This window comes from Lampetra planeri, chromosome 15 (assembly GCF_965212315.1).
Source record: "Lampetra planeri chromosome 15, kcLamPlan1.2.h2, whole genome shotgun sequence".
Classification (NCBI taxonomy): Eukaryota; Metazoa; Chordata; class Hyperoartia; order Petromyzontiformes; family Petromyzontidae; genus Lampetra; species Lampetra planeri.
In genome coordinates, this window is record NC_136121.1 from 4022376 (window position 1) to 4049751 (window position 27376).

The 27376-nt window shown below is 42.6% G+C and overlaps 1 protein-coding gene across 4 annotated transcripts; it reads left to right on the forward strand.

Annotated features, from left to right (window-relative positions):
* Positions 1-27111, forward strand: LOC144722606 (E3 ubiquitin-protein ligase RNF14-like). Of its 4 annotated transcripts, none has more exons than XM_078600830.1 (8): positions 2-185; positions 6962-7143; positions 10545-10687; positions 13015-13617; positions 14602-14830; positions 20905-21077; positions 25736-25866; positions 26679-27111. In XM_078600830.1, the coding sequence occupies exons 2-8, from the start codon at positions 6978-6980 to the stop codon at positions 26797-26799; spliced, it is 1566 nt and encodes a 521-aa protein (XP_078456956.1). In that variant the 5' UTR covers positions 2-185; positions 6962-6977; the 3' UTR covers positions 26800-27111. The 4 variants fall into 4 exon arrangements, with proteins under 4 accessions (XP_078456959.1, XP_078456956.1, XP_078456958.1 ...); XM_078600831.1 differs by having other exon boundaries at positions 28-64; XM_078600832.1 differs by lacking the exon at positions 6962-7143.
* The last annotated feature ends 265 nt before the right edge of the window (positions 27112-27376 follow it).

Consider the following 27376-nt stretch of genomic DNA (forward strand, 5'->3'; position numbering starts at 1 on the left):
ACTCTATGTCTCATCTGTTGTAGAATTTCAAGAGCAGAGGCCTACCGCTGAGGGCTACGATAAGGTGATGCCGAATTCTCCGCAACCCTCTCTCGATTAAAGATCAGCAGACGTCTTCGCATACGTGCGTGCAATCCCTTAGCGATTGGCGGCAAGAGTAAGCGCCAGGAGACGCGTGGGTTTGGGTAAGTGCTCTACGAACGTGTGTGGGTGCCGATTTGTGGTTGTAACCCAACCTCGCGATGTTAAACTTTGATGACAGTGCATCCGCCGATAAAGTTTGCCTTCCTTTTCCGCTAAAATCATTCTCCATACGTTCTATCGAGACCGCTTAAGTGCTATTTGCATTGTTTGTTGTTCAAAGTAAAAATTGGTAATGTAAACTTGTCGTGTTTTAATTTGCGGGCTGCCACACGGTCACCTTTACAACGCAAGGCCTTGAAACAGTTCACTCTGGAAACTCGCTTTAGAGCTCTAATTAAGTTCAAAGTGTAACGCTACGAGTTGCGGGGGATTTATAAAACTTGATTCCCAACCTCCCTCGCCCCATTCCCCGGCTCCGCAGTTGCTAAGCACGGTGGATAGGAGATGTTAACTCCCTCGCCTGATATGCAGGAGGTCGTGGGTTCGATCACCAACCCTGACGCCTGCTGCTGTATATTTGGAGTTTGTGTGTCTCTCTCTCATCATCATCACGGTGGCTAGGAGATGTTAACTACCTCGCCTGATATGCAGGAACCATGGGTTCGATCCCGACCCTGACGCCTGATATTTGGAGTTTGTGCGTTATCCACGTGGTCGCCTTGGTTTTTCTCCAGTTCCTTTGGTTTTTTATCCCTCCACATTTAGAAACCTGCGTTTTAAAGTATTTGGCTGCTATAAATTTCCGCAGTAAGCCGCTTAGTTGAGCTGTCATTCGTGGCCAGATCGCTGGAAAACAACGAATAGTTCAGTGGGCTTTGCCTAGTAAAATAAAAATAGTCAAGTTTAGTTTATACTGGTAGGAACGAAGTGGACCAGACCACCAATAGATTAATGTGTCCGTCCGTCCGTGTATCAACATCGCCCCCTACTGCAAACACTTGGCATGACCCTGTCCGACAAGATGGCCGCCCGCTCCCCCTGCGATCTGTGAACTAAACAAGATGGCCGTCGCTTCCGGCGCCTCACGGCGAAACTTTAAACTTCGCTTCAAATTTACTTTACTGAAACAGCAGGCTTCGCGAGGCCTAGTGCGGCAGGCTTCGCGAGGCCTACTGCAGAGAAGGCATCGCGAGGCCTACTGCAGAGAAGGCTTCGCGAGGCCTACTGCAGAGAAGGCTTCGCGAGGCCTACTGCAGAGAAGGCTTCGCGAGGCCTACTGCAGAGAAGGCTTCACGAGGCCTACTGCAGGGAAGGCTTCGCGAGGCCTACTGCAGAGAAGGCTTCGCGAGGCCTAGTGCGGCAGGCTTCGCGAGGCCTAGTGCGGCAGGCTTCGCGAGGCCTACTGCAGAGAAGGCATCGCGAGGCCTACTGCAGAGAAGGCTTCGCGAGGCCTACTGCAGGGAAGGCTTCGCGAGGCCTACTGCAGAGGCTTCGCGAGGCCTAGTGCAGAAGGCTTCGCGAGGCCTAGTGTGGCAGGCTTCGCGAGGCCTAGTGCGGCAGGCTTCGCGAGGCCTAGTGCAGAAGGTGGTGATGGGGGTGGTGGGGTTGGGTGGTGGTGGGGGGTGGTGGGGGGGTGGTGAGGGCTGGTGGGAGGGGTGGTGAGGGCTGGTGGGAGGGGTGGTGTTGAGGGTGGTGTTGGGGGGTCTTTAAATCTCACAGCGTTTCTTGTCAAAACAAACACTTTTAATTAACGTTACACTAGAATACAGTAATTTTTTCTTTAACTCCTCTATACCCGGTCGATATCCCTGTACCGGTACTAAGTATTATTCCTACCAGCCCACCCCGCAGGGTCCTGTTATTTATCTCTTGACTTAAAGTTGTCGTGACTGCAGGAATTCATATTATTTGGGTCTTTTGATAAAGTCACGTAGATAGGTTCAAATTTATGAAAATAAAATAAACAAAAAACGACATTTCGATCACAACAAGCGATCGTCATCAGGATCGCTTGTGTTGTGATTTGTTTATTTTTATTAATTTGAACCCATCTACGTGACTTTACCGAAAGACCCAAAGAATATAGTTTATTTATGTTTAGTGATTTACTTACCTTTTGCACTCCTATCGTGTTTTATATTGTTGCAACTTTCTGACCCGCCCCTGCTGGACATCTGTGATAAAGCGTTTCATAGCCCATCGGATTTCTCCAGGATAAAGATTCTGATGTAGGTTGGCATTGAGTAAGGGACTCCCCAGGTCTGCCCCTTGTTTAGTTAACACTGAACGCACGCGAACGATAGATTGTGGGTTATTTCCCACTTTTTAAAGTCATCAGCTTTCAACAAGTGTCATCACAAGCTAACATCACCACCTGTAGATGACAATCTCCGTCAACTAGGGGGGAAAAACATGAAGGCTGAGAACATTAAGCAAAGTTAAATTGTGCAAGTTTGCTTTTGTATTGTTGCTAACACCAAACGTTTGGCTCTGTTTGCCCTGTTGGCCATGCCATTGCAACACTGGTGGAAAAAAATATCTGAATGTGAGTTCACAGCATGCACCTTTGTTTCAAAATAGCTTTTGAATTTTTTAGAAGAGTAGGTCAAAAACGTGTGGAAGAGTAGGCCAAATACCTTCTACAGGGTCTCCCCTATTCATAATAATGTTTTTTTTGGATTAGATCGCGTAAATATAAATGTGTCATTAACCCACCACCACCCGACACAGCCAATTAGTAAGATTTGTCACGTAAACAAAATGTGCCAATTAGTTACTACTTCAGCACACCGGTTATGTATTGGAGAGTAAACCAACAACATTTACAATTCAAGAGTACGACGTTTCGCTGGTGTTTACAACCAGTTTCATCGGGCGATTTGCCAGCCTGTATGTTCAACTGAGGGCCTCCCCTATCGCTTCCTGGGGCGCTCTTGACCTCCCTCTCGTGGCTGTTCTGACAGCAGTGACGTGGGGCAAGCAACGACACGGGCTGCATCTTTAACATGTCTCTGCAATGCCTCTGTTTTTTATTCATTGGCTGAGCAGGTTCATTTGTTCGCCAAGATCCCTGCTAGGTTCTGATGGGGCACTTTAGTTTTGGGATTACGACAAGAGAGGAGGACTGGGCTCAGGGCCTCGTGCTGTGCATGACTTCAGCGGATCAGTAAAATAATGGTATTCTGTTGCAAAACAAAAGGAAATATAACACTGCCAATATTTACAAGGGCTGTTGTGTCACAATTGTAACATCACAACGAAGTTATATGCAGAAAATCAGCATAGATTAACTTTGCCTTGAAATAATCCGAAGATTGTTTGCAATGTGTGATATGGGAGAAAGCTACAACGCCCCTTATAAGAAGTATCACCAACCAACCAGCATTACATCACAAGTTGGTGATCCCATAACATTTGGAAAAATTGTGGAGATAAAATGTAATGCCGCATTGTGCCACAAGATGTCGTGAGAGACTTATACACGATACAATAATGTAATATATTTCCCTAACTACTGTATTACAGTAGTTGTCAGCAAAGTCTTAAATGTAACATGTCATGCAAAATAACATACAACACATGTATGTGTGTGCATGTATGCGCACACTATAGCATGCATACACTATAACAAACAGCACATGTCTATATAAACTAACTTACAACGCATGTAAATGTGTGCATATGTGCAATCGGGATAAACACTTTTTGGAAGTAAGCTTTTGAGTTCAAACCATGGATAAGGGTCGACTCGGCCAATTAGCCTGCCAAGATCGATACAATTAATGGCACTTTGTGGCGTTTCCACAGCTGGGATGGGGCTGCCTTGTTTGGGCATGGGCCATTAAATAAATTAGACTCATAATGGCAGTACTTGAAGTACAGTACATCCCGTTGTTTGTAAAAAAAAAACGGAGCCATACTCACAATTGCCATAAACTTAAAAGGAAAATTAGCTTTTGGTATATCCCAACCTGTCAAAGCCTCCAATGCCTTTTTTTGCTACCCATTGTTCAGACCTTTTCTACTGTAGTGTTTCAAATTAGTTTGTCGTTTGCCCTCAAAGCTTTGAAATGACTTCACTTCACTTACAAAACCTATATTCTGAAATGTTAACTTTATAACTATTCAATTCCGTATCAGCTATGACCTGCCAAATGTCAAAACAATGCATATTATGTAAATGTGTTCCCAACGCCTCGGGCACATCGTTCATGTTTAATATTTTCCCTTTGCAATTCATCTGTCAGTAATGGGATATTTATATTTTATGTGCACATACCCCTGTAAAACAGGTGGTGACAAGTGTGCAGTGTTTATTGAGCATTTCAGATTTGAGTGCCAGTCAGGGGATGCAATGTATCCGAGAGGCTGTCAACCGCGTAGATGAAGTGATGATATCAGCTCGTGTGTGGGTGCTGGGTGGACTATTGCGTCATAAGATCACGACAGATGGTGACGACTTAGAGATATTTTCACCCAATTTTGAATTGATCATCACTGATGATGATGAATACAAAGATATGAATGATGTGCAGTGTGTGTTATTAATGTACAAACAGGGAGTTACGTGGGTTTTGTCTGGTAGGATGGGGATGGTTTAGTTTTATTTGTATGTGTGTGGGAGATTTGTTTACGTTTCTTGTTCTTTGCACTCATGTTGTGTTGTATTCTTGTTGTAACGTTCTTACCCCGTGCCCCTACTGGACATCTGTAAAAAATAAAATATTTATCGCTCATCGGGTTTCTCAAGTTTAAATAAATATTCTGATTCTAGTTGCCCACTTGTGACTGAACACCAGCCTGACACGTTGCATGAAAGTGCAGTAGTTTGTAAAGATGGATAACTGATAGGTTACTCTGGAAAACTAACTTTCTCCTGTATCAACATTCATAGCCTTGAAAGCATGTTTATTTATAATATGTATAAACTGTTATTTGTCATAAAAGTGGTTCAGGACGTAAGTCTTCATTGTTATTATACAGTATTAGGGATATACCATTGCATTGATTACTGTTCATTGTTATGCATACATTAAATCTTGTGTGTAAGAATCACATGGGGTTTTTTTTCCATTCCTATTTTGTAATGAATGGGTTCGTGTCACCTGCAGCAACATTATTTAAAATCATCAGCCTGACACGTGGTGGAGTTGAAATGTTCTACCGTTTGTATGCTCGCGCGGTGTAATGGTTCGCATACTGGACTTGCAATCCTCAGTTCACTGGTTCGATCTCCTGGTGGGCCATTAAAACACCTTCCAATATCCATCCACCTCTGTCAATAACCCAGTAGTATAAATGGATACACCACAGTCAATCGAGAGGTCATGTATGTATGTGTATGTACAATGGCGGAGCCAGGATTTTCAGGGGGGGTCAACCCCTCCTCCAGCAATGAAAAATTATAGGAGTTGTTAGTAAGTAAGGACTTGTCCCTTGCTTTTTATTCGACGCGTGTGCGGCGATGGCACAGCCATCGATCGAGAGTCAAATTCGAACCGTGTGTGATCGGCATCGCGCTCGCTGAAGGTATGCCTTCAGGGAAGTCGTGTACTCTGGTTCTTTTGGTAAAGTCACGTAGAAAGAGAAAATAATATATTAAATAATAGCATACGACGTTTCGATTGCAACACAAGCAATCATCATCTTCCTGCAATCATCATCTTCCTGCAGGCACGAAAGCGCCAAATCAAGTCGTGTACTGTATACGCAACTGCGCACAATTCTGAGTCACTTATAACTGCTTTGCCATTACTTATTGCCAATTATGGACTCGGACTATTGTCCTATCATCTCATAGAGTCCCTGGCACGTAATACTATGCTACACAGTGGCAGTGGGGGTCGCAAAATGCCGATTTATCTATATATATAAAAGGGAAATTTGTGAATATGTGTGTCTGTTCGAAATGTTTAGCATACTTCCCGACATGCAACAAACTTGAAATTTTGCATGTGGGTAGTTTCCAGACTGTACACCATGCAAAAATTATAATAATAGATTTTTGTGTATTTTATTTTTGGAGAGGGGGGGTGGGCAATAATTGATATATTTTGCACGGGAAGTGAGCTGTGACGTCACATCTGTGATGTCACCCGCATGCGGAAGCGTTATGCAGTGTGCCTGCTGATGTCACGCATCTCCCAACCCATCCGCGAGTAAAGTGCCATACAAATGTGTTGCAGGTCTAAGGCGTTCTTCGCACAGCATTTGTTTATTATTTGAGTCGTTTACTGCCGTACGCACCCTGAAAGTTGCGTGTGTCTGCAGAAAGCGCGTGTATGTGTACCTATGGACGCGCGCGTGTGTGTTGGGGGAGCGGTAGTGTAGTGGTTAGCACGCTGCGCTATGAACCTGGCGACCCGAGTTCGATTCCCGCTCACGGCCACCACCGGTGACGATTATTTGAACCGGTCCTGGGCCTCCCCTCGGTCGACTCGGCCTCAAACGAGTAACTGGTGTGGTGTGTGAACATCGCCACTGGGGGGAGACAAAAGCGGCCGGGCGTCGTGAATCCAAGTCCCGGGCGAAGCCGGGTAGTTAAAGCTAGTTACTAATAAGCCAATTTCAAGAATGAAATTAATCAAAATGCATAAAAATCACTAAAAATGCAGAGATTTAGCACTGGAGCATTGCATCGGGAGGCAGGCTGACTGGGCGACGTACTGTATGTTTGTTTTTCCACAACCGGCGCCTCAGTCGATGTCATGCCGTATGTGCGGGTCCCACCACTGTAAATAACAACACGGGTGGCATTTGGCGACCTGCCGTAAGTGCGGATTGACGTATTGACGTAAGCCGAACCGACTCGGATTACGTAAGTCGAACATTGTTAAGTCCAGGACCGCCTGTATATATTTTTGCTTGGTTTTGTCAGGAAATTGCAGGCATAAATGGCGTCGGAAGATTTCGAATCCCAGGAGAATGAGCTGCTGGCGCTGAGTAGTATATATGGGGAGGATGTATTTCTTCGGGCTGAGACTGCTTTGGGAGGAGAGCTGCGGATCTTCTTGGATCTACCTGCAGGCTTCACTGTGCGAGGCGCACACATCAAGACAGGTGATCTTGATTCATTACACGTGTTTGCTTATCAACATCTAGCAGTTCATCAGCATTTGTTCAAGGCAGCCTGACCGCCGATGAGACACTGAATGTGCCGTGGTGGTGAGATGTTAACTACCTCACCTGGTATACAGAAGGTCATGGGTTCTATCCTGACCCTGACGCCTGTATACTTGGAGTTTGTATCTTCTCCCCATGGTCGTGTGGATTTTTCTCCGGGTCCTCCGGTTTTCCCCTGCACATTTAAAAACATGCGTTTCGAATATTTGGCTGATATAAATTTCCATGTGAATAAGCAATCTAGTTGAGCTATCATTTGTGGCGAGGTTGCTTCCAAAAAAAAGCTACATAGCTCAGTGGGGTCTTACCTGGTAAAAATGTATAGTTTAGTTTACAATGCTAAACCCAGGTCAGAGTTTGCATTGTTGAAACAATGCTGCTGAAATGATACATTCCCAGAAGGCTGTGTGGCTGATAAGATGTGTGACAAGTACTTGCATTGACTGATATGTGACAGAGACATATTGCCTGTTTATTTATTTTGTTGACAAATGAAATTTTGACTTTGAATTATACGGTCAGGTGCCAGACCTCAGAGTGCTTGACCCATAATCTGAACATTGGAAGTCGAAATCTGAGTTGTAGGTCGACTCGTACGATCACTCCTCCAGAGCCTGTAAAATAAGTTCTGATTTTTGGTTGCTATGGAAATGTAAGAATTTCCACTGCTGGGTCACAGCCGTAAGTGAAAATGTCCATTGCGTCACTTACTTCCTCATTTGAGCAGGAAGACAATTTGACTTGCCTTGATACAGCTCCCATTAAGGATAGGCAACTCATAATTGATTATATCATACAATTTACATATGTTAACATACAAATGCGACTACAATTGTACAAAAAGTGGGGTGGGAGGGGGCATATGCACCTTTTTGGACCTAGGATTATCTTTTGTTCACACATAGGTCCTACTTTCAGCACTGAGCATGTGAACATTTTTGCAGAAAATAATTGCTATGAACTTTAGGACACTGAATGACTTGATAGAGCACAACATATTATGACAGGTAAATTGTTCTCTTCTTTCAGAGGTGGATGGATGGCTAGGTGTGATGATAATAACTATGTCACAGCATTGAGCCAGAAATCCTGAGATACAGGTTTTTAACCCAATGGGGTCACCCAAGCTTGCAAAAAAGGCCATATTTGGTGGGCAAATGGACTTCATAGCCCGCTTGCCAATGACTCCACAGTTTGTTTATTCCTCTTAGAAGTTTGGAGGGTACAGTGGATGACAGTTCCTCTTTTGGACAATCACTTTTGATTCACCTCAAAGTTGTCCTTATTCCGATTTAAAGCTTTCGTGACTGCAGGAATTCATATTCTTGTTTTTTTCAGTAAAGTCACGTAGAAGGGAAATAATACAAAATAAAACAATACAAATTATCACGACGTTTCGATTGCAACACAAGCAATCATTATCAGGTGTGAAAACTACAGCAAGGAAATTCCACTTCAGCTAAAAAAAATCTTGCTGTAGTTTTCACACCTGATGATGATTCTTTGTGTTGCAATCGAAACGTCGTGAGAATTTTTATTGTTTTATTTTTATTATTTTATTATTTCCCTTCTACGTGACTTTACCGAAATAAACAAGAATATAGTCCATATTCATTTAACCCTGAAGGAATGATACATTGAGTCATCCTGTGAAAACCTTCAGCCTGTGAGTTGTGCACTTTACACCGGGTGGAAACAATGCATGGTAGTGATAGGGATATTATTACATTATGTAATATTTTGGAGAAACAAATCAAATACTACACGCATACCCATTTCATCTCATCCACACTTTGTTCAACCAACAGTCTGCATGTCAACACAGTTCTATTTCTGCTCATTCCCTTGAATTTCTCAACATTGTGTATCGTAATTCCCTCCCAATCATCTCTTTCGCAAGTTCTGATAACCTTGCGCAACCCAATAAATGTTTTAACTCTTCTCTATGACAGCTTGAACAGTGTTGGTTTACTCAGTGCTTGAAAATGTGTGGCCTGCACTCGGGGACCATGATAACAATTTTACGAGGGATTTTGTTTTGTTTTTTAAAATAGTATGAATGCTCACCATAATAAATGTTAAAAAGTGATTTGGAGACCAGTAACTGTTAATGATTTCATCGTAGTTATAGCACGTGGTTTCATTCCTGAGGTAATTTTGGCATCTTGCACAATTTTGCTGATTGGCATTTGTGTTTTTTTGATTCGTCACTCAAAATGATGTTTATCACGTGCTTTAGTGACCATTTGTATTTGCTGAGCAAAAAAAAGCACATTAATTTATACTGTAATATATTTGTCAATTTAGTATATGGGTTATGCATATGTAATATAATATGAGTACATTTATTTTGGCTGGTTGTGAGTCCAAGTATCAGCGAAAGTTGATGGAGTGCATCATTCTGCCTGGCTAAATACAATAATTACCACTTTGTAGGAAGCCTAAAGTCGTACTTGGAAGTCTGAGCACTGTATTTAGAATATATAATTTCCACTGCAAACTCAAAGCCATTTATAGAGATTGCATAATAGTCCCTTGTCCCAGATTCATACATTTTACTTTTTATTGACTATTAGTCTCCTAATTGGTTATTTCATTTAAAATGTGTCCACATTTTTGGTTCTTAAAAGTTTTGTATCTTTCAAGTGCAACAACCCATATCTCCATGAAGTGTTTATAGGGTTGTGCACACAGTCAGGTATATTTTGCCTGCTCTGCATTGGACTCTACAAATGGAACATGTATTATTTTATGTTTTCTTTCATGTTTTATGATTATTACTCCAGTTATTGTACTCATTGTTAAGATTGGAAAAAAAAAGTATATACCTTTTTACTGCATCGACTGAGATGAAAGGAAGACATTGACAATTTGGACACAAGAGTGTTAAATCACATATTGGTTTGAATAACATCTGAAATATACCGGAGAGGTTTTCCTAATACACTTGATAACCACCATTTTACGACAACAGTTATCCATTTTTCTTTGGAATGATGATTTTGCTTTCAGAGTATAATATTTAAACATCCTCATAATTGTTTGGACATATGTATGTTGAGCTTCTTTCGCACCGTACATAGCCAACCGTGCTAATCGGAGGTGCGGAGGAAGGACAACAAACTAAATACAAAAAGCAGTTAAAAAGAAATTAGTTTTAAATCTAGCTTGTAGGTTATTGTACAAATAGCTATGACAGCGAATGTAATAGAAGTTACCACTATACGATGTTAAAGCTAGTGTTTATTGTGAACAAAGTTGATGGGCACATGCCCTAATGGAATGCAATGTACACATGTGGCTGTCCATGATGAAACCACAATGACGGCGTTGTGCAGGCAGCGGAGGTACTGGGCCGGGTGAATGCGTTGTGGTGCAGCATCTTCCTCCACTGGTGATGAATTTTGAGCTGCCTTCCGACTACCCTTCAACATCTCCTCCACAGTTCACAATATCCTGCAAATGGCTGTCGCGTGAGCAGGTCAGATGTTCGAGGATTTACACGTATATCGTTTAGCCTTCCCATTTGTAATTTAGTTATTCAGTTGGTGAGACCGTGAGGAATACCGATGATTTGGGGAAGCCATTATCCAGCAGTGGATAGAGCATGGCTGCTGTTGATGATGATTTCTGTCATGGGAGGGAGTAGTTGTGTAATGGTCAATATGCTGTGCTGTCGACCTCAGTTTGATTCCTGGCCAAAGCTAACATAGGTGGCAAATGTGTCTGAACTGGTCCTGTGCATCCCATCTGCAATCCACAAAGACTAGAGGGGTGAAGTATGGTTAAACAACCCCCATGAATAATATGGCATGGAGATGCCTTCATCCATACACTGGATTGACAAAGGGATGAAATTTCGATTTAAAGCTTTCGTGACTGCAGGGATTCATCTTCTTGGTTCTTTCGGTAAAGTCACGTAGAAGGGAAGTAATAAAATAATAAAAATAAAACATAATAAAATAATTCTCACGACGTTTCGGCCACAACGCAAGCAGCCGTCCTCAGGTGAAAACCAGGTCTGTCGAGGCGACAGCGTCTGAATGAAACAGCACACGTGCTTGGAGCATATATATAAGCTGGGTTGGAAGGGGGGAAAAGGGCGCCTTGACAAAATAATTTGCATATCAAGAGGAAATTAGCATATTTATGGGAAATGCAGGTATGTGATTAGTACTACTTACGCCCGTGCATTATGCAAGATTAGCAGCATCAAAGGGAGGGCATTGAGCATTATGTGTAATATAATGCAGGTATGTGATTAGTACTACTTACGCCCGTGCATTATGCAAGATTAGCAGCATAATGCTCAATGCCCTCCCTCAAAGGGAGGGCATTGAGCATTATGTGTAATGCTCAATGCCCTCCCTTTGATGCTGCTAATCTTGCATAATGCACGGGCGTAAGTAGTACTAATCACATACCTGCATTTCCCATAAATATGCTAAATTCATCTTGATATGCAAATTATTTTGTCAAGGCGCCCTTTCCCCCCTTTCCAACACAGCTTATATATATGCTCCAAGCACGTGTGCTGTTTCATTCAGACCCTGTCGCCTCGACAGACCTGGTTTTCACCTGAGGACGGCTGCTTGCGTTGTGGCCGAAACGTCATGAGAATTATTTTATTATGTTTTATTATTTTATTACTTCCCTTCTATGTTACTTTACCGAAAGAACCAAGAAAAGGGATGACAGTTATTTTAATTAGTCTAATTATTATTGGTGTCATCTAATTTTCATGACAACATTTCAATGCGTGACTATTGCAGAGAGCAGAGGATCAACTTGTGTCAGATTGAACAATGACAATAAATAAATACTTCTGAAGTCAATTTATTAAGCATTTTATTCTACACACATCTTGTTATATGCCATGCAAATATCATTGTTAATAACTGGATAATGCCAAGTTAGGTGATGATATCCTATACGTGAGTACCTAGTTCAATCTCAGCAGTGTGAGCCCTGCGCTCTGGCATGGTATTAGCCCCCCTGGGCAACCCGGCCACCTCCAAGATTTTCAAGTTTGAATGTCTTATGTCAGCAGTAACTATGGCAATGCAAATGTCATCACAGCTTTTGTTTGTTTGGTTCGTTTGTAAAATAAAATAAAAAATTTGGTAGTCAAGATTTTCTTATTATAACAAACACTGATATTGCAAATAAATCAATTGTGGGAAATGTTGATTCATGTTGTTGTGGATGTGGTGAGCACACATAAATAGTTTGTTGTGTATCTAGAGGGGACAGTGAAAATATATTGATAAACGGTCAAAATGCTCAATGCCTTTGTTTTTTGGTGGTGCTCATCTCCATTGCGATCCCTGGGCCTCTGATTAAACTCTCAAAACCACTATTCACTTCCCACAGAGTTATTGTCATTTAATCAACCTCACACAGATGGTGGACTGAGTCCCTGACAAACATTTTAACTTTTTATTTGTAAAAACAAACCAAAAAGTCAAATGGTCCTAATTTAGTCGTATTTCTAGACCCTACTTCAATGTAATGTGCTTATTAGAATAACTCGCGTGAAAATTTGTGATAGATCATGGGTTTGCAGTACTTTTTCATATTTTTGGTAATAAGAATACAATGGCATTCATTATTTCATGTGTTTGTGATCATCCTTAATTTCAACCAGTTGATGTTCCATTACAGTATATTTATTTTAGAAGGGTAGTAAATATAACTGTAATTATATGTTTCACTTCGTAATATTATATTTAACATTTCCATTTCATTGGCTGCTCTTTCTATGAATTAAGTAGTTATCGCCACATGTTTGCTTGTTTCCTTGTACAGTTATCATGGCTTTGCCACACAATGGATGAGCTATGGCAGGAAAACAGAGGCATGGAAATCTTGTATACTTGGTCGCAGTTCTTGAAGGAAGACACATTGGATTTTCTCAGAATTGCTCCACCCCTGGAAGTCAAGTCCATCGCCAGTGGAACGACACGCAAGCGTGATCATGGCAAGACGGTCAGGGCAGAAGCGGAGCCCGAGGACCTCGTCAAAACCGCAGCAGTCGACGGTGGGCGAGCGGGTCTATCGCAGCCTCCAGCAGCGCACGGTGAGGCGAAGCAGCACAAACGGGTTCCCGGCGACGTGAGACCGCTGGACCCACGGGCCATCCAGACCTGCGAGTCCTGGTCCTCACTGTATGGTGAGCTGCTGGACTACGACCAGGCGCAGAGGCAGAAAGTGTTCTCCGCCCGCGTGTTCAACTGTCACATCTGCCTGTGCGAAAAGCTGGGCTCGTCATGCGTGAACCTGAGCGGCTGCGAGCACGTGTACTGCCGCGACTGCCTGAGTGCCTACTTCCAGCTGCAGATACAGGAGGGCAATGTGCACAGCCTCACCTGCCCAGAGCCCAAGTGCCAGACAGCTGCTACCCCATCTCAGGCAAGTAATGGGATGGAACTTCATTTAAATGTGGTATTTGCCCCTTTAAAATTGCTTGCTCAAGCCTCGATTAGAGGGAGCTCTAGAGAACCCCACTAGAGGGTATTTGGCCTCTTCCACAGTGGTCCGACGTCTTTGAAAATGTGGGAGTGCCCGCACTTAAACCCTGCCACACCAAATGTCGATTTATTCATGTGTTTTTGCTATAACGCAATTCTTCCATTCGGGAACGCTTTTTGCACAGCGCGGAATGCGTCTATTATAATTTGGAACGCGCACCCTTAAAGCGAGGTTTCTGACTAATTTTTTGAGCTGGGCGACTGAGCGGTACGATACAGTTCGTGGAATGATACGGTCACGCGGAGGCGTACCCTCAGTTATTCCACTATAGCGTGCGCATAGTACATTGTATCTCGCCAAATTTTATTGTCACATTTTCATGGGGGCATTCTTTTTGCTTCGCACGTTTTTTTGCGCTTAACGCCACATTTCAAGAACGCATCTACCATGTTAAACGAGGAATGCAACTTTAATGTACCCATTTATACTGCTTGGTGGACAGAGGTGGAAGGGATTTGAGAAATATTTCCATTGTTTCAACGACCATACTTGGATATTGCATTTATTGTTAAAAAACACACAGGCTTCCATTTAAGTTTGTGGATATTTATTGTGCTCCATAAATCAAGAGACACTGCAGAATGTTACGGTTTCAAATCCTGGTCTCCATCTCCACTAATATCCTCCTGAGCCAGTGGTGGAATTTATGTTTTCATATGGCAACGGATAACTATGTATATGGGATTCACTGTTGAATTCCACATTGTGGTCCCAATTTTATTGACCCGAGAAGTATAATGGACTTCGTCAAACCTTGACTGAAACTTTAAATGGCAACCTTTTTGAAAGTGTGAGTTGAGCACTCGGATGTTGCAAAGCCGTTCTGGCAAAATTCCTAAGTGGTGTGTTGTGTTCATTGCACAGGTGAGAGAGCTGGTGGGAGAGGAGCTGTTCTCTCGCTACGACCGCCTGCTGCTCCAGTCCAGCCTCGACCTCATGGCTGACGTGGTGTACTGCCCGCGCATGAGCTGCCAGACCCCTGTGCTGCTGGAGCCTAACAAAACCATGGGCCATTGCCCCCAGTGTAAATTTGCCTTCTGCAATGTGTGCAGGCACGCCTACCACGGCATCTCGGCCTGCATCATTAAATCAGGTGTGTACACATTGTTTCTTTTGCATGTCATCCGTCATTTGAGTGGGTGTACCCAGGTCATTCGGTCTGTTATGAATGTCAGCAAATGCTATATGGTTTTTAAGGGTACCTTGCACTTGAGAACAAAAAATTGTCGAACAAAAATATTTTTTAGATTGCAGATTATTGTAGACTCAACTCAAGGTCAAAGTGTCTGCTCAAGAGTGTTGGGGTGGCTCTTGCAGGCCTGCAACTAGTGTTGATATTGGCCTGTAATTTTTGTGGTCGTCTTGTAGAGCCACCTTTTAGAAGAGGACAAACGGAAGGAGTTCTCCATTCCTGGTGTACTGAAGTTTCCTTGAGCGATAAGTTATATAAGATGGACAGGAGGTGTATCGATTGTCTTGAGTGAGGCGAGTTGGCTTAGCATGTCAGCACTGTGATGGTATGGTAATTAAAAGCTTGGGGTAGATTACCATTACTACATAAACGTGGTGAGGCTTTAGATGGGACAGATACATTTTCTAGATTGCATGCAGAACATTTTGGCTGAAGGCTTGTAGATGGCCATTTGGATGTCAACTGTTTTTTCGAGTGCCTTATGGAATGGTGCTATGATGATTTCCAAGTATGACGACTTGAGAGAATTTTACATAGCATAAGTCAACAGTACATCCAATAGAGGTTCGTTCCTCATTTTATCTACTTTTGAGCTCGTTGCTGAGTCGATTAGCTGAGTGAGGTTGAACCAATTAACAAAGGTTTGAACCTCATCTGGTGGGTTGAGCCAATTCCATTTTAAATCTCTAATAATTACTCATTCTTTCCTGGTGAGTGACTCTAATCTTTCTAAACTCTGCAATGGCGGTAGCTGGATTAGCCAGCTCTAGTGGTCTATAGCCACACATTAAAGGAAGGATTTGGTTGCCAGCTAAAGTGGCATTTATGATGACTACTTGTACATAACCTTTTATTCGTAACAGAATGGGTTTGAGAGGATGGTGTTTTATTGTGGGTGTAAATAGCTATGCCACCACCTCTTGGACTGCTATCTAGATGAAATAGAGTATAGTTACTCATTTATATCGTGTTTATTACAAATGAGGAGTGATATCTGGACAAAGGTGATGAAATTGTCGTTTAAATTGGTCAAATTTGCACAATTACCCTCTTATGTTTACGTGGACAATCCAGAAGCCTGTTCTGTTTGCAAATTCACCAGAATTAAGATATGACATATACAGAATAATTCAGAATTGAGATGGGATTTAACCTCGATTCCACCCAGTATTAGCAACATAACCAGACATTTACAGAGCAGATTATTTGAGAGGGGTAAAGGATAGCTTTTTAATGATGGGTGGCAGGTAGGAGAGGTTCTAAGGAAAGACAATAATGAGAGGAAAGTGGAAGAGGGAAAAATAAGGGACTTGACACTCCATGCAGAGGGACACTTTTGGGTAGGGTGGGGGAAAGGGGTGGGATGATGTAGTGGATGTGCAGAATGGGAGGGAGGGTGTGTAAGAAGGGTGGCATTTAACAGAAGGTGTCGAGAGGGGAGTTAATGAGAGACATTGCACATAGATAACTCCAACACACCAACAGTCTAGTTAGGTTTGATTGTCTCATATGATTGCAAATAGGCAGTACAGAAAGGGAGCAGCAGGCACTCAGGGAGGAGCAGCTCAGGCTGACCCAGAGAGTAGCAGCTCATTCGCACAACCACTCTGACAGTCCATCATTGTTCCAGATCTGATCAAATGTGAGGTTGCTTATTCTCCTCTGCTACCCCCATTGTGCTGGAACTCCTTCACCTTGTGCCATTCAAGCTGCCAACCTTCTGCTCCTATTCAAGTCCAGGCTCAATGCTTTGCTCTTATCTATCGGCCATGATTCTCTTCTACAAAAAATACCTATATCTCATATATACGCAGATTTATTTTTCAGCTCCTTCCACCCCCGCGTGATGTAAATGTCCCACTATTTTGTGCAGTGGCTTGAGATGTAGTTGCATTTCATTGCTATAATATAGGGTTTTTAACTTGCAGGTTGTCTGATTGTGAGTTGAATGTACTCACAACAGTGCCCCCTAACATGAATTAATGTCAGCTCTTAAATTTAATTTCAGACGCATGTTCATGGTTAACAGGCTCGACGCTGAACTGAAAAGCAATTAGCCATGTATACAATTGCACACCTGTACTCAAAATGGCTGTATTTACAAGGTGTTTTGAAGTGACATGCATTATGTTGTCGGCCACATGAGTAGGTTTTATTGGTTATCGCAGGAGGCATGTGAGTCACAAGGTTGAATATTTACCATGCGGGGCAGTGACATGGCAGAGCGTTCACGCATTTTCTGTTTGTTCCAAAGGTTTGTGGTTCAAGTGCCTGGGCGCTAAGGTGTATTGACCATAAATGATGCGCCGTTTGCATCACAGCGGATGTTAATGATCCTGTGACGTTCGGAAAAATATCGGCCACGTATACTGGGGGTCCAAATAAAAATAATTATTTACCCATTAGTTGAAAACAAATATCAACATTGCCCCCCGACTGGCAGACTTATGCCCACTTGCAGGCTGGTGCTGTGTTCGCCTTGTGTACGTTGTAACAAATAAGTAGGCAGCATAGTATCTACATTAGGGTGAATTTAAGTTGTGCTTATTCGTTTACCTGAATGAAACCAGTAGGCACATAGATGGGATTTTCCTTGCTGTCACTGCTAAATAAAGTATTTCTTGTGCATAAAACGTGACAAATATGTACAAAATACTAGTTTCTTTCAAAGAGTCCAACACACATTCCTGTCTCACAAAGATATTTGAAAGTATTTGCTGAGTTTTATATTGCCGTACTGCGCAATGGGCTATATTGCTGTTTTGAAACATTTGTTCTCGACAGCACTTAAATGTCATGTGTTAATATTTTAACACGCTTGAAGGTTACACACGGTATATATTGCTGCTTACACATGTGCTTGCTGCTTTGTGCCAGCACCCGTGTTTCCAAGATTCAATGAAGGTGGGAAAAAGATTATATAATACGATTCCTGTAGACATCTACAAGATCTCATGAAAGATTTTCAGTCCTTTGTCATGCACTGCTATATGAATGCCTCCCCATGCGTTGTTGGTTGTGGATTGTTGCTTGATCATCCTTAACCAGGCGGGTTGATAAAGGTGGAGACCCAAGATCTGTTCAGATATCACTTGCCACTTATGTTAGATGGTCGGCAGGTTCATAGCGCAAGGTGCTAACCAACCCAACATAATAATACTATTCAACGATGGCATTTGTTCCATTGACGACTCTGAGCCAGCGGTAGAAATTCCACGTTCCCACGATGGGAGGCCAGTTTCTCCAAAGGATGACCACTGTTGACTTGGCGGCACAAAGTGATACTTAATCCGATACAGATGATGGACTGATCAATTCCCAACAGGGACGAATTCACAACCATCCAAACTGTGGTGTTTTCTCTATACATGTGTAGTGACTGTGATTGTCACTGTGGTGCCGGGCTTACGAAGCCACGGCGGATGATGTGTTGTCATTATGGGCAGCCCGGTCATGGGGTGTAGTACCAGCCCTAGCGGGGCTTGGGTGAGCACTGGTCAGCTCGGAGGCACCGCGAGCAGTGTGCAGTGCGGGCTCCCGGTGAGGGAGCGAGAGGGAGCGTCAGCCAGCCAGGGTTACTTTGGGGCATGAAATGTTGGTTGACCTGCTGACACTTGACCAGATGATATTGGAGGGGGTCCACCGGTGGACGGGGGCCGCTGGGCGGTCACTTGGTCTAAAAGAGCTCTCGGAAACCTTCGAGAAAGAGCTCGAGAGATCTTGAAGGTGGGCGGGGCGAAGGGCGGAGCCAGCCCCAAGCCCAGGGGCATATAACGGGGGCCCCGTGAGGAGCTCGAGGTTCTTCATGTGCTGTTGTGAAGAAGATCCACGTCAGGGAGAAGAAGCCTCGAGCCACACCGTCCGGGACCCAGCTTGTGGTCCGGGCCGTGATAGCGAACTGTGTCTAGTTCTGCCATAGCGTGATTAGATGGGCATTCGAGACCCGAGTGTAGATTGTGTAATGTTGTGTTCGGTTGCAGAATAAATAGTGTTGCTCCCAAGATAACGTCTGCGACTCAGTTGGACTCACTACACATGTTGTCACACAACCAATTATATTATTACTATAACAAAATTGCAACGTTATATTGTGGGAAACAGAGGGCAAATCAGTAAAATATTTTGTTGTACTGCACTTCTATTCTTCCATGTCTATGCTCATCTCCACCAACTCATACTGACCAGCACGGTGAACTGTGATCAAACTAACCCGCACGCTATGGGCAGGCCCTCATCCAGCAGCAGATTGACTTAAGTGCTGCAGATGTATACACACACTTTATTATTGTATTACTAATTTATAACCATGGCTGTGTCATCTACATCACCTCCGAAAAGCAACGTACATAGTTAAACCCACCGTCCTGCCACAAATATGTTTTGTCATATGACATCACATTTTTAAGATTTTTGTGAAGTCACTTGCTCAGCTTACTGTGTCTATGAAATATTGAGCACCTATTACACATGCTTTTAAATGTCTATTTGAAGCTCAAGGAATCAATTTCACTTGGAATGCAATTGCGTGATATTACCAAATTACATCAGCCCTGAAAGTGGATTTTGGCATGTGTGTTTTGTATGATTATCGTAAAGATGTCACTGTCATTTGACTGCCATACGTTAAGTAGAAAAAAATGGCATCCTAACAATATGGTGTAGTTGGTCTTTACGAATCTACAATATTGTCATATGTTGAACAGCACAGGATACATGTAGCCTAGATATGTATTTCAATATTAGTGCTATTTTGAGGGTGAATCTTCCTTGAAATGTTTTAGAGGGAAGGACTGGGTTTTAAGTAATTGCCAGGGATTAAAATTGTACACTTTGGACCTGTGAATATTTATGGAATAGATACTTTGGTTATTAAATTATAGAAACTAAATCTGTAATGTGTTTTGCATGAGCTTACTCGTACCTATTTTAAAACTGCAATCTGTGTCCATGCATGCATATTTTCCTTCCACTGCCATGCGTCATACAATTACAGTTGTTCTAATACACACGTGTAACCTGCAATTTTCCCTTCTGTAAAATAAACATAATGCACGTAGCTTGTGAGACACCTACATTTAGAATAATCACCATACCAACAAAATCCGGTGCAATTGCTCTCTGTGAATTTGTCTTTTTTTTTCAAAGCATGCCATCTGATTATATAAAAAAATATATAGAATTGTAACGTTTTTCACTTCAATAACTGCTGCAGGGTTGTATTTGTTTTCAAACATGCTGTCTATGTGAGCACAATTGTTTATGTGAAAATCCTTCTCTTGTCGAGTAATGGCTACACCGAAGCCCATCTTTTAATATTAACATAACCACACAAATGTTCATGCCATCTCGTCTTCCACTTGTAACATTTACCCTTTCAATAGACCCAGCCCCTCTGATGGGAATGTGGAATCTCCCTCCCCTCCTACCCCCCAACCCTCCCCCCAATTGGCCAAGGGCCACCAGCAGAGATCAGTGGCAAATCTTTGCATATTTAAGCAGGAGGAGAATTATTTGAATCGTTAACAAAAAAATATTCGGGTATGAAGAAAAGCTATCAAAAGTAGGCATAATATATGCCACCTTATCTGGAAACCATATTCCTCATCCAATGTTTGCCGATAGACCCACCAGAGCTGGCTAATTCAGCTCGTGCCATTGTAGAGTTTAGAAAGAATATTGAGTCGCTCAGGTATATGTTATTTAAGCAACATGCTTAACTATTCAGCACTCTTGACATTATTTTTAATTCTTAAAGCTAAAAGAGTCGTAGTAACTTGCATTCTTCTCACTGCTTATCCTGTTAATGCAAGTTTATAGACTGACAAACAGGAAATTTAATTGATCCAGCTTTGGTAGACTTACGACCTTCATAGCCCTTGAATTCAGCAAGTAATTTCATTAATAATCCTCTTTTAATCGTGCAGTTTACATAGTACGGCTGATAGGATTGTCTTTCTTTTATGTTTTTTTATCAGAGAACCTCGGGAATATCGTCAAAGAGTACAACAATGCGGACGCCGCATCCAGGGTTTTCTTAGAGCAGCGCTACGGCAAGCACACGATCAAGCGAGCCATCGAGGAAGTGCACTCCAAGGACTGGCTTGCCCAGAATGCCAAGGCCTGCCCACGCTGTTGCACACACATCCAAGTGAGACTCGCTGCCTCCCTTGGCTTCCACTTTCTCTTTCTACTGCCTGGCACCGATTGCTGTACGAGGGACACATTTATTTGATTTAAAATGGTTCATGATGGCTGTTTTGGTGACGATGAGCCATGCTGCGGTCCTGGGTGTTGGCTTTTGTTTTTTAGGAGGGATTCATGATGGTCGCTCAGATCTTGCGTTCAATATCAAGGCATGGGTGTATTTTGTGCTATGTTTCTAGCATCACTGGGAAGTGGTGTGCTAGATCTGTTTGATCCACATGAACCACGACAGCTCTTGGCTAACCAAAACACCAAGTGGGCTCGCTTTTCATCCCGAGCCACGAGCTTTCACTGGCCATCATAGGGTCAGCACAGAAACAACATCCGTGGTCCTTACTTAATTCTTAGTTTCTTAATTATATTCACTTTATTTCATTAATTTGATTAATTTGCTACCATAAATTCCCACGTTTTATAAGCAACTTTAATGAGCTATCTTGTGTGGCCAGGTCGCCTCTGAAAAAGAGCTGAAAGGTCAGTGGGCTTTACCTGGTAAAATAAAAAAAACTTGTTTAAATTCCTGAATAAATCAGCAGCGTTCAAAATTTTAGTCGTGGCAATGTCCAATGGAGATCAACACGACCTTATTTTAGGAGAGGGATGCTTAATCTTTTATTCCTTCATCTGCATGAGTTTGTGTACTATGGTTATATCTTCCTTACATATGCTCAGTAAAGAACTGGCCAAATATCCCACAAGGTTTTTTTTTATGCTGGAGACACAGATGTTTGAAACAGTCAAGCATTTAATATACAGTATACAAACTCATTCTATGTTCCTGTGTAGCATTATGGGTAAAAGCATATATAAGCAAATCTTTGTTCCATGTCTCCACATATAAATACAAATGTTGTTTTAGTCCATCGGCTAACTTTCTTTTCAGATCATTATCCAGCAGCATTTGTTTAAGCAAGCAAACTGCTGGGTCAAGACAGCATTTAATATGGACTAAGTAACTATAATTGTTCTTGGCATTAAAACCGATTAAGCTCAGAAGCTAGCACACCTAAAATATGTATTCGCATGCACCAAGTTCCATACCAGTCCAATGCGGTTGGTCGATTGAATGAGTCAACACATTCAACATTCATAATGGAGGTTTCGGCCTTAATTAAAACGAGTATCAGGCGCAGCCAATGCTGAAGATGCTATTTGTAATTACTGCCGAAACGTCGTACTCGAATTGTAAATGTTGTGGGGTTACTCTCCAACACACCGGTGTGTTGTGCGAGTAACAAATAGGCATGTTTTGTTTACTTGACAAACCTTACTAATTGGCTGTGTCAGGTGCTAGCAGGTTTAACGACAGATATTTACGCGATCTAACCCAAAAAACCTCTTATGGATAATATTGGTCACGAAAGCCTACGTGTTAAACTGTATTCAACATTGCTCCTCTTATATGGGCTGTTAACTTTTACTTTGAGTAACCGCACATTGTAAGTTTTGTATAAAAAAAATCACGCGTGCAGGGAAGTTGAACATCGTACTTTGGAAATGCATATTCTTTGGTTCTTTCGGTAAAGTTACGTAGATAGAAAAATATAAATAAAAAGAAAGTGAATTAAAATAATAAAAAAATATAAATAACAAAAAACACTAATGTAGACTAGCCTGGTTCTTAATCGGAGTGAGTGTACTGGAAGTCTATAATGTAGACTGTAGCAATGGTTATTAAGCTGGGTGAGTGTACTGGCAGTCTATAATGTAGACTGTAGCCTGGTTCTTAACCTCGGTGAGTGTACTGGCAGTCTATAATGTAGACTGTCGCCTGGTTTTTAAGCTTGGTGAGCGTATTTGGCAGTCTATAATGTAGACTGTAGCAATAGTTATTAAACTGAGAGCATACTGGCAGTCTATAATTAGTCCGAAGCAAAGGTAAGGTAAAAGGTAAAAACAACAAGCCTACCTTTTACCCTTACTCCATACAAATTACCTGACTACAGGGTAATTACCGGGGTACTACACATGAAAAAGGTTTATAACAGATAAATGCGAGGTAGAGCGCTTTATTCGTATAGAATACTCTCGAATCGGGCTTTGCGGCTGTTGACGACACCATCCTCCATAACTGCCTCGTCCCAGTCGTCTTGGTCGATGACAATCTCATCAACAACCTGATCAAGTTCGTCATTGCTGTCGTTCTCGGACGAACAACGGGCAATAAGATCCTTCGCCGCTCCGGCCCGGTTAGACGGGACCTTCAGGCAGCCGGCCACGATCCACGAGCGCAAGCATATGGACTGAATGAAGAGCGTCGACGACAGCGACTGGCGAACGCATATGAACTCCTGTCCGGCTCCGCTATTCGCGTGTTCGCAGGGAGTGGACTTGTAGTGGGCGGGGAGCAGCTCTTTGCGGGGAGACCACTGCATTACGTCAGTCAAGACACTGACGGTCGTGACGCCCATGCTCAGAAAAAGATTGACTTCATTGCCGTCGTCGATGGAGCTGCCGACGGTGCTGAATAGGGTGCTTAACAGTGACCCCTCCTCCATATGGGCAGCGACTGCCATCGGCGGGATCGCGAGCACTTCTGGGAGGGGGGGGGTGGTATGCGTATGCGTTTCCTCTCGGTCAATGATGTGCGTTATTTTACCATTTCTACCCCGTCCGAGCAGAATAACCAGAAATGGTAGTTCTGTCAGCTTCCACTTCCATGGTGAACTGGATGGATGGGCTTTGCTAGTTGAGATGATTTAGAAATGCATTCAGTGCATCTTTGCCACGTGGCCAGACCACCATTGTGTCATCCACATATCTAAACCAAGCAGATGGTTTTAGTGTGCTTGAAGCTATTGCTTTTGTTTTAAAATCTTCGATGTGTAGTGGCATCGGTGGATACCACTGCAGGATACATTAAGCCGGCCTGTGTGAGGCGAGACGCGCGCCTCTCACGCCGCCAACAGCGGTGCAGAAGGAGCGCAGTACCGGGTCTAGCAAGGGCCGGCAGAGATCGTCTGAGGATGGAGAGCGCAGTGCTCTGTGTGCAGTGCCAGCCTCTGAAGGGTAGGGGGCCCTGGGGCTGAGACGAGACCCCTCTAAAAAGCCCGAGAAGGGAGGCGTGGAAAAGAGCGGACGGAGCTCCCTGGGCCGGGAATATAAACCGGACCCCCGAAAAGGTTTGGGGGGGGCTGCTGACGAGGAAAAGCCCGGAAGCCATCATGCCGGGAGAAGACCTGCCAATAGACGAGACCCCGGATTAGCCCGGAGGAGATACCTGATACCTCCCTAGGGTAGCTGACAAAGGGACAGCTATACCCTTTCGTGTGTATTAGGGAAAGTTGTAATAAACGTGTTGCCTCCACGCCGTCTCCGAGTGTCTCCGAGCTGAACACTACACGTGTACAAATTCGCTTTCACAGGAGACAAAGGAGAGCCCATTGCTGCTCCTTCCTTTTGTTTTATAGAAGTCGCCTTGCCACAAGAAGTCTGTGTTCTTTAGACTGTTCAGCTAGTCTTGGGATATCTTTGGCTAAACCGTTGTTCGTTACCAAAGTGTCGAGTAATTTAATTGACTCGTTGACCGGAACCCTCGTGAACAGAGAGGTCACATCAAAACTTTTTTACGAACAAAGAGGTCCTACCGATGTAGGGCTGTATTTGTTTAATTACGTATTGTGCTATTTTGTACGTGGCAGAGCCTATTGTACTAACTATGGGTCTTAATGGGACATCAGTTTTGTGAATTTTTGGTAGCCCATAAAGTCTTGGTGGTTTTGATGCCCTTGGTTTGATGAGGTATTGCTCTTCCTTGGGAATTGATGACTTCGAAATGATTGCCGTTTTACGTTCCAAAGTGCTCGTTGGGTCTCGTTTAAATGTAAGGTCGGTACCTTCATCGAGTAAATCTTGAGATTTTATTATCATAGTTCTCGCTGGGCATCACAACAGTCGATCGGCCCTTATTAGCAGCAAGATTTTGGATATCTTTATTTGCTCTCAATTCTCTTAAGGCTTTTGCTTCACTGAAGTTAATATTTGTTTTTTGGAACTTTACTGTTCTCAATAATTTTGGCAACCTCGTGCCTAGTCATCTCAGCTTGATTGAGGGAGATGTCTAACTGCTGATTCCACCAGGTTAGTCCACATTGTAGACTGCCAGTACACTCACTCCGATTAAGAACCAGGCTACAGTCTACATTAGTGGATTTTTTTTATTTGTATTCACTTTTTTTCTACGTGACTTTACTGAAAGAACCAAAGAATATTCATTCCTGCAGTCACGAAAGTTTTAAGTTAAAATTTACAAATGCAATTCTAAAATAAATTTCAATATTGGTCCAAAAATTTGTATTGGTACCACCTAGCAGGGCATATGCTCACAATTATTTTCTTAAAGCATTTTATTTTTAGATCACAAATGTTCTGGTAGCAAGGTCATTGTATGAGAACATGTCCTGAAAGAAGGATACCATAGTAGGCTGGATAGAAAATATTGTCATACTATATTAGAAAAAAGTTTTGCTGGCTGGCTTTCTGCCTGGACTCTTGCCTGTCTGGCTTTCACACTAGTGCACGTGCATGGTGGTGACGTCACGTATATTACAGTTGTCAAGAGAAGGATGTTGCTGCTTTTGTTCCATCCTCTGTGGCCTGCAGAAAGTGGATGGCTGCAATAAAATGACTTGCACTAGCTGCCAGCTCTATTTCTGCTGGATCTGCTTGAAAGAGCTGTCCCGCGCGAACCCATACGGCCACTTCAACGAAGCCCGCTCACCCTGCTTCAACAGGTGGGTGTTGTTGAGGTTTGCTGAAACCCAGACATCTGTTTTATATCGTGAGGTAGATTTGTTGCAAGGCGAACGATGGTCGCACGTTGCTTTGGAACTCTTTCCTTTTATTTGTCACCCAACTTCACTTGTAAATTACTCAAATAAAAAAACCTGTTGATTGTTTGCCGATTAATATTTTTGTTCATTGGCTGCTTAGTGTTAATGGCCGCTACATCTCAACATGTCTTGTAGCTCTAAAATGTCCTGGTCCTAGCATTGAATGCATCTGCATATCCAAATGCTAATAGACCTACACCTGACTAATTGATTCAAATTTATATATATACTTGAGCTGCTCATGATTAATCCTGCAATGTTTGTCTTAATTATGTATATTCACTCATTGTATCTATCTGGGGTTATGCTGTGGATCATTTGACTTGCTTTACGAGGTTGCACATTTAGGTCTAATTCATGGTTGAAAGATCATCATCTCACGGAGGTTAAATAAAATTAGTACTCCTTTGTGGGAGGTCAACAGTGCTCATCTTATGGAAAGATTCACGAATGAAGATAAACACAAGCCAGCCAGTGTCTACTTGTGCAGAGAGATACACACTGACCTTTGACACACTAACACACTGTTCTGAATTCTCGTCTAATTTACAACAGGTGGTTCACTTTTCCTGGACAGTTCAGAACATGAACTGTGTCGCAAAAGTAAATTCGTAACATGATTTGCATGCTCCTTAATTGGCTACTAAACTCTTTTCTGACAGCGATTTGATGTACGGATGGATATCGTTGTTGTGTGCACCTTTTTCATCCAGGCTCTTCCAAGGAGGAGAAGGGGATGACGACTTCTTCCTTGAAGGAAGCGACAGTGACGAAGATGATGGTGATGACATTAATGACGAAGAGCATTTTGCACAACTTATCAGGGCACTGTGAAAAAAATGCAGTATATTTTATCATTAGGCATTGTCAATCCACTACTGGACGAAGACCTTCCCACCCTCTTGCCATCAACCTTGTTCCAGTGCTGCGAGGTCATGAGTATCGGCATGCCACTCCACATAAAGAATTTGTACACAACATGTGCATTGTAGTGATAAATTAGGGTTGTATATTGTTGACGTATATTTAAGAGAAACTTGTCATAGGCAAGAGGAAAACACTTTCCAGTCTCGGAGTACAGAAAATTCAGAAACTGTTGGTTGTTCCATCATATTCTTTAGGTATTTTGGTAAAGTAACATAGATAGTGGTTCAATCTTAATTTTAGAACTTTCGTGACTGCAGGAATTATTATTTGTTTCTTTCGGTTAAGTCACGTCTAAAGATAAAATAATAAATTAAATAATAGAATACGACGTTTCGATTGCAACACAAGCAATCATCATCAGGTATAATGAAATAGCGACATAAAATCTAACCAGAAAACTATAGACAGACATATTAGCAGACAGATATCACCAAGATACATAGCGAGAGCAACACAGGTAACAGAGAGGGGTGATCGTCTCTGT